The following is a 10,046-nucleotide window of genomic DNA, read 5'->3' as shown; positions in this document are numbered from 1 at the left end:
CACCCTAACTCTCTCTCTCCTCCACCACACCCTAAGTCCCTCTCTCCCCCCAACAACCCAATACCCTGTCTCCCCCACCACACCCTGACTCACTCCATTCCATACCCTGAGTCCCCCTCCCCACATTGACTCCCTCTTTCCCCCAGACCCCAACCCCTCACCCCCACCACACCCTGACCCCCTGTCTCCCTCCCACACCCTGACCCCTTCTCTCTCCACCACACCCTGACTCCGTCTCCCCCCCCATCCTGCCTCCCCCTCTCTCCCCCACACCACTACACCCTTTCTCACCCCCACACCCCAACTCCCTCTCCCCCACCACACCCAGACCCCAACTCCCTCCCTGCCGACACCCAATGTCCCTCTGACCCCATTTCCTAAGACCCTTGAAGTGATTCACCCTAAAGTAGGATCGATGAACTACTTTAGTTTCCACTGAGCCTACACTTAAATGCACTTGGTAACACAGTCAGTTTAAATCTGGATCTGCAGCCCCTCTTTAAAATGCGCACAGGGAGAATGAAACCGTGTATAGACATCCGTCCACCAGGCTGCCAGAGAGACTGAAGCATGGGAACTTGATTTCTCTGCTTCCAGCACTGACCCTGCTCAGCAATGGGACAAAGTTATCAGGTCATTCCTGTCAGCCTGCTACACTGGGTATGGGAGTGACACACAACCACACACAGCTCAAGAAATGAATCCAGATGAAAGTGGAAAAAATTTCCTCCAATCTGTCCTGCAGGATCATTTGTGAAGTCTGTTTACTTCAGAATGAGCTCACTGGTTACTGTATCCATAATATAAATCCTTAATTACTGAGAGTCTAGGTCCTATGGGGGCAGGCAAGTTGATGATTGGCAATCAGTCCTTTATATATCTGGGATGGATGATTTGGAAGTTACGCTGCCTCTCCTTAACCAGAATTATATAAGAACACTGCTATTCAGGAAAAACATCCTTTTTTTTGGAGTTGAGGGCCCTCTTATTGCAAGTTCACCCTTTCATCTGAACATTGCTGAGATGATTTTAAATGACTTCATTGGCTGGTGAAGCAGTTATTGGCTTGATGGTTTTTATGAGATTTGCCGAAATGGGACCAGGTTATCGGAGAGAGGTAATTGCAACGTTTCCAGAGGAGGGCTGCATTTTTCCAACTTGTGAGTTGTTGCTGCATGCAGTGTTTTCCAGAACTGATGTCTGTTAATAAAAAAGAGGGTTAGTTTAGTCGAGACTGGGCAGCGGCTTGGAAACTTGAGAGGGAGCTCAGATCGGAAGGAAGCAAAACTGGTCACAAGACAGAGACATTACGCAGCAAAGTTAGAAAATAGATGAAGTTAAGGATGAAGGATCAAAAAAGATTAGAATGGAAGTCAGGGGCACTGTGTCTCAATGCACACAACATTCACAACAAGATAATGAATTCAGAATCACAGAATTGCTGCAGAACAGAAGAAGGCCATTCAGCCCATCATGTTTGTCCCAGCTCTCTGAACGAGCATCACGACCTAGTGCCTGTCCTGTCTACACACGATTGTCTAACGCATTCTTGAAAGTCTTGATTGAATCTACCTGCTCCTCATTCCAGACCTGAACCACTCACTGTGTGAGAAGTTTATTTCTCACATTGAATTTACTTCTTTTGAAAATCATGTTTTAAATCTGTGCCCTCAGCTTCTTGATCCTTTTTGCGAGCAGGAGCAGTTTCTTCCTTTCTGATCTGTCCAGGCCTCTCACCATGTTGAAAACTCCAATCATATCCCATTTTGCCTTCAACCACCACATCTCCAACCCATCTTCATAACTGAAGTTTCTCATCCCTGTGCAAAGACCACATCTTTTTATTCTTCTTTATTTCGGAGTGGGACCAACATAGGAGAAGAACTCCTTTCAATCAAAGATTGTGGAAAGAGTTGCTGCACTCTTCTAAACAAGTTACTGGAACTCACTGTGAGTTGTGTTTACACTGTTGCTTTGTTCAAGCAGTGGAGGGAGATGTTTGAGATGCTGAAGTACCATGGGGTTGTGCGCAGAGCAATCTTCACCCAGCGACAGATTGCTGATTGGGTTGTGGACGCCAGGAGTCAACAGCATTCTGATTGGCTCCTGAGCAGATGGTCAGCTTGTGTATGAGCAAGACAGAGGCAGAAGGTCTCCAAACAGCAAGAAAAAACATCTCTCTCTCTTTCTTCCTCTCTCTCTCTCATTCTTTCTCTGAAATTCACTCTCTCTCTCTCTTCCTCTCCCTCTCTCTCTTCCTCTCCCTCTCTCTCTCATTCTTTCTCTGCCATTCTCTCTCTCTCCCCCCCCCCTCTCTCTCATTCTTTCTCTGCAACTCTCTCTCTCTTCCTCTCCCTCTCTCTCTCATTCTTTCACTGCCATTCTCTCTCTCTCTCTCTCCCCCCCTCTCTCTATCTCTCTCTCTTCATTCTTTCTCTGCTACCATCTCTCTTTCCCACCCTCCTTCTCTCTCTTTCCCCCCCACTTTTTCTCTCTCTGTCCCCGTCTTTCACACTCTCTGTCTGCAGTGAAGTAACCAAAAACTGAAAGATAACTAATTATTCTCTCCCACCATTTTCTGGATATTGTTGCCTCTAACTAGTGACTGAGAAACTGAACAATTAAGCTGTCACCCGCCCTGTGTCTTTAGCAAGGAGCTGGAAGGATTTGGAAATAAGGGACTTGGAAGAAGCTAAAAGGGCAGCTTATTGAATCCTGTGGTGCTTCTGGACTGTGCTTCCCCGGCTTTGTTGCTTTCATCCGTAACATTGATGTTTGTTTGTTTGTGTCTGTCTTTTATCTGTGGTGTAGGGGTTTAGGAAGAGGATGGAGCTTAAGCATTTTCAGGATAGTGATCTCTCACAGTGGGGTGCCACGGGGATCAGCGTAGGACCACAATTATTTACACCTATTTACATAAATTATTTATTCTATCATTTATATACAAGTCTCTTGGATGAGGAAAGTGAATGTACTACCGCTACGTTTGCAGATGACCTAAAGATAGGGGAGAGGCAAGGAGTGAGGATAAGACGAAGAGTCTGGGGAGTGATATATACAGGTTAAGTGAATGGGCAAAAACTTGGCAGATAGAATGTAATGTGGGAAAATGCGAGGTTATACACTTTGGCAGGAAGAACAGAGGAGCTAAATATTACTTAATTGGAGAAAGCTACAGCAGAGATCAATTTGGGAGACTACGTCCATGACTCACAAAGAGTGAGTTTCCAATTTCAGTCAGTAATAAGGAAAGCTAATGGAATGCTGGCCTTTATTTCAAAGGGAATGGAGTATAATAGTAGGGAGATTTTACTAAAACAGTGCAAGGCACTAGTCAGATCACAGCTGCAATACTGTGAACAGTTTTTGGGGCCCCTTATCTAAGGAAAGGTAACACTGGGTTTGGAAGCAGCCCAGAGGAGGTTCGCTAGGCTAGTACCAGGTATGAAGGGACTGTCTTATGAGGAGATGTTGAGTAAACTGGGCCTGTACTCATTGGAATATAGAAAAATGAGAAGCTGCGTTAGGATACAGGATTCTTAGGGAATTGACAATATAGATCCGGAAAGGTTGTTTCCCCTTGTGGGAGAGTTTACAACCAGACGGTATAATCTCAGAATAAAGGGTCACCCATTTAAATCAGACCATTGTCTAATCTGCTTGCTCAGGTGGAGGCAAAGGGGACTTGGAGCTATTCCCACTGTCCTGGGTCAATAGCTATTCCTCAATTAACTTCAAAACACCAGCTTATCTGACCATTATCATATTGCTGCATGCAGGAACGTGCTGTTTAGAGCAGATGGTTAGTGTTTGGTTGGATTGGCGGAAGATTATATGTTCAGTCATCGACCTGGTGAAGTCTGCTCCTTCTCTGAGATTATCAGTGTGTTTTAACTTTGTGCTTCAGCTGTTTAGTTTAATGGGTACCTTCATTGGGTACCTTCAAGGCTGATACAGATAGAATTTTGTTCTCTCTGGGAATCAAGGAGTGGGTGGGCAGGTAGAGTTGAGGTAGAAGATCGGTCACAATCATTCTCTTATTCATTCCTGAGATGTGGACATCACTGGCTGGGTCAGCATTTATTGTCCATCCTTAATAATCTTGGAGAGGCTGCCAGTGAGCTGCCTTCTTGTAATGCTGTTGATGAGGATCAGGAATTCCAGGATTTTGATCCACGCACTGAAGAGATATTTCCAAGTCAGGATGGTGAGCGGCTCGGAGGGGAACTTGCAGGTGGTGGTGTTCCCATGTATCTGCTGCCTTTGACCTTCTAGATGGTAGAGGTTTAGAAGGTGCTGTCTAAGGAGAGTTGGTGAACACCTGCAGTGCACCTTGTGGATGGTACATACTGCTGCTACTTAGTGTCAATGGTGGAGGAAATGAATGTTAAACAAATGGATATGGTGCCAATCAAGCAGGATGCTTTGTCCTGAGTGGTGCCAAGCTTCTTGAGTATTGTTGGAACTGTGCTCATCCAGGGCAAGTGGGGAGTATTCCATCACATTCCTGACTTGTGCCTTGCAGGCTCTGGGGAATCGGGAGGTGAGTTACTCGCTGCAGGATTCCCAATCCCTGACCTGCTGCTGTGGTCCAGGATTTATGTAGCTACTTCAGTTGGTAAAGACGCAGGTGTTGATAGTGGCGGCTTCAGCAATGATAATGCCATTGATATCAGGCTGGAGGGACAGAATGGCCTACTCCCATTCCTGTTTCTTATGGTATGCCAGTTGACTGATGCATTTCCTATGTTGTCAAAATAATTAATTGGCTGTAGACTGTTGTGTGGTCATGAAAAGTGTTGTACATACGCCTTCTTTCAGGTTGAAGTTTAGGATCAACAACCCAGTGCGCGATGTCACTTATTTCACAGACGTCACTCATCATCAGTATATATTAACACAGCCGATGTTCTGTCTGTTTCAGGTATAGCGATGTTCCTGGACAGCCCTCAGTGGGATAATGTGCCTTTTATACTGACTGCTGGAAAAGCTCTGGATGAACGAGTTGGTTACACTCGAATTCTGTTCAAAAACAAAGCCTTCTGCCTCCAAAATGAGTCAACGAGAAAAGCTGGATTCAGTCAATGCAGGCAGAGACAAATAATCTTTTATGTTGGCCACGGAGACTTGAATTTTCCGGCTATATTGGTGAGTAAAAACCTGTTCAAACCGGTGATAGATGCATCGAGCTGGAAACAAGTGACGGAATTTCCCGATGTCCAGATGTTTGGAATTCCCTTATCGGATTATTACATCTACACTCCCGTGATGCAAAAGGATGCTTACGCAGTGTTAATACCTCAAATTTTCCAGGCCAAGAGGGACTCTTTCATCAATACCGAGGATCTTTTGGCATCTTGGAAAGTCTGGACGCCCTTACTGAAAGAGCATTCTAAAGTGAGCCCACGTCTTTATCCAGGAGGGGCCCAAAATGGAGATATATTGGACTTCACAGTAGAGGGAAGGGTGGTATCTTTCAGTAGGTCAGACCCCGTGCAGATCATATCGGAGAGTCCTAGCCTTCAAACTGCGAGTGACTACAAGGCAATAGCCTCAACTTTCCGAGGGAATACCTTGGTGTCTGCAGGCACAGAGGACCTGATCATTAAGCTGGCCTCCCACCTGCAGCAGAAAGCCCAGGACGCTGTGCAAGAGCGTGGGAACTTCCATCTTGCCGTTTCAGGAGGCTCGAGCCCGATTGACTTGTTCAGGAGGTTGGCCATGCACCACTATATGTTCCCTTGGAAACGCACCCACTTTTGGATGGTGGATGAGCGGTGCGTCCCATTCGATGACCCCAAGTCGAACTTCAGGAGCTTGCATGACAACCTGCTGAAGTACTTCAGGATCCCTTATGTCAACATCCACCCAATGCCCGTTCGCATGAACCAAAGGCTGTGTGTTGAGGACGACCGCGGCGCAGATCTCTACGCCAATGAGATTGAAATGCTGGTCAATAGGACAAGCTTTGATTTTGTTTTGCTGGGGGTGGGTGCTGATGGCCACACTGCCTCACTGTTTCCCAACAGCCAGGCTCTAACCCATGAGGGAAACCTGGTTCTGTTTACAGAAAGCCCAGTCAAACCCCATCAACGGATGACCCTTTCTCTAAGTGCAATCAACAAGGCTAGGCATGTCGCTGTCTTAATAACAGGGAAAATCAAGCACCCGCTAGTGGCGAGGATAAGCAAGGAGGTAAAGAAATCAGAGAAATTGCCCATTACAATGGTTCAGCCATCAGGTGGTGAACTCATTTGGTTTATTGACCATGACGCACTCTTTGGCTGATCAAGTTTCATCACAGTTAGCATCTTCACTGCCTGCCAATTCAAAACTTTGGGTGTAGCAAATTCACTGAAGTCACTCTGTTAAAGAATTGATGTTTTCATTCTTACTATGGGGTATGGGGTGTTAATTCTGGGTGTGAGTATCAAAGCAGCAAACATTTTTAGAAAATCTTAACAAGCAATAAGTACATTTTAATTCATTTCTACAGTTATATAGAACCCACTCCACTTTATTCTGAATATTTTAACCGACCTGTTCGGACACATGTCGGGAGCAGGTGGGTCTTGAACCCAGGCCTCCTGGCTCAGAGATAGGGACACTACCGCCGAGCCACAAATGGTCTTTCATTTCATTTTGTTGATTGTAACTGAATGAGACTCGGATGTGTTCTATAGCTAGACTGGTAATTCACTTCATTAGATCCCTACCTCCAGGTGGTGAAACCAAACAGCTCTCCCATTATTAGGTAATTAATCCACAACCTTTTGTACATTTTTATTAAATAGTGACACCTCTGAGTGTATGAATGATTGGTTGAAATGTTGAGTGGTCATGTCACAGACAACTGTTCGAATGGTTCAGCTTTCTGTTGCCAATGTCCTGTAAGAAATAATGATTTATCTGCAAACCAGCTGGTCACAAACAGTCTCCCAGATCTATAGGCATGTATTTTCCCTGAATGTCAGCCAAGTGTCTTTTTACTCAGGTATCCTTTTCGGAAAGAAGACAGGGGCATTTAACCACAGAGACTGTGCAACAAAGTGAGAAGAAGCGTATAAACATATGTTGCAAAATACAGGGGCTATTTGGAATTTTCTTTCTGCCCCAACTGTGGTGCTTGTAGCAGAACCTTCGCTGAGGTTCTGCTAGTCTCACTAAAAGTGCAAACTTAATTTACATGGCCTTAGCAAATCTCACTGTCATGGCTTACGTCTTCAACACAGGAAAATATTTTAGTAGTGAACATGTTAGGAAGAGAGGAAAGGAAGGCACCTTCCTTTGGTGAAGAAAATTGCTGGATACCAGCACTAGTTTTGCCATTGGAGGTTACAGCTGTAATTCTGACTAACATGGAGATAGAGTGTTGGAGTCCAGAAAGACGTTTATTGAAGAATAGAACTGGAGCTAATCCGCACACACTTTCACATTGATCTGCAGACTAGCTCATTATGAGCATATATCTAAACCAACAACAGTTTTTCAGTCTGTGTCTAAAAGGATTTAAGTGTCAATGTCCACAAGCTGCACACATACAATTAAACATCATCACTATACAATTAACATTGAGCCTTGTTGTGATAAGGGGAGGTTTAGGTAGGAATGTAGCGTAATCAGAATGGCCATGATCTTCTTGATCTATGGAATTCCTTGCCCAGTGAAGTAGTTGACGCTACTTCAGTAAACTCTTTTTAAAAAAAAGTAGATTTTTTTTGAACAATAAAGGAATTAAGGGATACGGTGAGAACGCGGGTAAGTGGATCTGAGTCCACGAAAGGATCAGCCATAATCTTATTGAATGGCAGAGCAGGCTCGAAGGGCCAGACGGCCTACTCCTGCTCCTAGTTCTTGTGTGTTCTTGTGTTCTTGTGAATGGTAGAATAAACTCAAGAGGCTGAGTGGCCACATCTCCAGATATGTGTGTGTATGTATATGTGCCAGCCTTTGTATTGAACTTTTTACAGTTATGATTCCCTCATGGGATGTGTGCATCAGTGACAAGGCTCAAGCATTAACACAGGGCTTGAAACACCAGTGGAATGAAACTTGCTGCCCGAACATTGTATTTTTGCACTGAATGTTAAAGAGGCACTGAACTGCCAGTTTGTGAATAATTGTGGGAGCCGACAGATCACTTCCCTTAGCCACACTGTATGAAGAACCCAGCTAACATTGCCGGACAGATATTTCTCCAAAAGGGAGTTATTTACAAATTGCCAATTTGGTAACAGTTTTAAGTTAATTTTGAGTTGTCAGCCTTTTTTTCTTCATGATACAAGGTCCTTTCTTCTTATGTTGTTCCCAGTTAACTTCAATCCTGGAATATTCACTAATTGTGCGTACAGTGTACGCAATGCACTGAGATGACTTGTGGCTTTGCCTCTCTTTTTGAAGATCCCTGAATTGTGAAGTTCAAGATGTTCCCACATGCTTGACTTTCTAATGTTGCATTGGACAGGCTTGTGTTTCTTAGAGCCTAATTTAATTGCTGCATTTACTTGTATAACACACTGCACTTCAATGTTTAATAACGTATAGGAAATGCTTTAGGATGTCACAGAGATTTTAAAAAATCAGTATTTATATAGCACCTTTCACTGTCTCAGGCCATCCTCGTGTGCTTTACATCCAATGGAGCACTTCGAAAAGGTAGAAATGTATTGTGGGATACATGGCAACCAATTGTGAGAGCTTGCTGTGCACAAGCAGTAATGTGACAATGTTTAGATAATCTGCTTTGTGCTGATGGTTCAGGGATTAGCATTGGCCTGGGGCACTGGAAATTGAGCCACGGTCTTTGAGTCCCACCGTAGAGGAACAGTCAAAGGTTTAATTTGAGTGTCAGTCTGGATTGTGCGCTGTTGTCTTTGAACTATCCATCTTGTAATTCAGAGGCGAGAGTGCTACTACTTAGCTACAGCTGACTGGGAAACTAAACACAAACATGTTCCTGTCATCATTTTGTGGCAACTATCCATTCATACATTTTGAATAAACAATTTGCAGCTCTGGACTTTTAAAGGATTTTAGTTCACTCAGTCCGTAAGGTGTGCTGCATTTCCTGTTCAACTCTCTGCAATTCAGTGATCTTTCCCATGTACTTGTGAAAAAATTACCTCGGTTGTATACTTTTAAGATTAACTGTAAGATTGACTGCTTGTTGCACCTGATGCTGTTGCTATTATTCTGTCATAATGTCGTAATGAAGTGTGACAATGCTTGAATTTATCAGCTGGGACCTGGTATAAGATAAAACCACGAAAAGCTGGTCTGACTTTTAAAAAAAATTCTCAACTGAATCCCTCCTCATTTGCTGAGTTTCAGGTGATACTTCTGGTCCTTATGGTGGCTCAGTGGATAGCACTGCTGCCTCACAGCGCCAGGGACCTGGGTTCAGTTCCACCCTCGGGCGATTGTCTGTGTGGAGTTGGCACATTCTCCCCGTGTCTGCGTGGGTTTCCTCCGGGTGCTCTGGTTTCCTCCCACAGTCCAAAGATATGCAGGTTAGGGTGGATTGACCATGCTAAATTGCCCCATAGTACCCAAGGATGTGCAGGCTAGGTGGGTTAGCCATGGGAAATGTGGAATTATAAGAATGGGGTGGGGTGGCTGAGTCTTGGTGGGATGCTCTTAGGAGGGTCCAGTGCAGATTTAATGGGCCAAATGGCCTCTTTCTGTAATATAGGGATCCTATGATTCTATGTGCAGCATTATTGGTGTCGCTCCACAAGTGTGGGTAAGGGGTGTGTACTGAGGTCCCAAATGGGGGGAGCTTGGCAGTGCAGGGGCATGGCCTTGCCATGAACCAGTTTAGTGAGGACCAATCTCACCCAAAGCCTGCCATTCAACAGATGGCATTTGTCAGAAGGATCTTGTTAGTGACCGTCCATGTTTCTGACTGTTTGATCTGAAGGGCCTGGTCAGGAAGGTAGCTTCAATGTGGGCAGTGGATGAGTTAAACTCTGTGCTGCTCATTCACCATTCACATATCTGTGGGCTTTTGTCAGTTGGCAGATGTGTGAAGGTGTGATGTGCTGGAG

At 44.7% G+C, this 10,046-nt stretch overlaps 1 protein-coding gene across 1 annotated transcript in view; it reads left to right on the top strand.

Moving 5' to 3' along the window:
• Positions 1-7,733, top strand: part of h6pd (hexose-6-phosphate dehydrogenase (glucose 1-dehydrogenase)) — a 68,016-nt gene extending 60,283 nt beyond the window's left edge. Inside the window, exon 5 of the mRNA XM_048615062.1 lies at positions 4,925-7,733. Within this exon, the coding sequence (XP_048471019.1) occupies positions 4,925-6,288 (1,364 nt within the window). The 3' untranslated portion in view covers positions 6,289-7,733. The remainder of the gene's footprint in view (positions 1-4,924) is intronic.
• Positions 7,734-10,046: the final 2,313 nt, after the last annotated feature.

This window comes from Rhincodon typus, chromosome 31 (genome assembly GCF_021869965.1).
Source record: "Rhincodon typus isolate 14 chromosome 31, sRhiTyp1.1, whole genome shotgun sequence".
Taxonomy (NCBI): Eukaryota; Metazoa; Chordata; class Chondrichthyes; order Orectolobiformes; family Rhincodontidae; genus Rhincodon; species Rhincodon typus.
The sequence above is the reverse complement of the archived record's forward strand: the minus strand, read 5'-3'. Positions and strand labels throughout refer to the sequence as shown.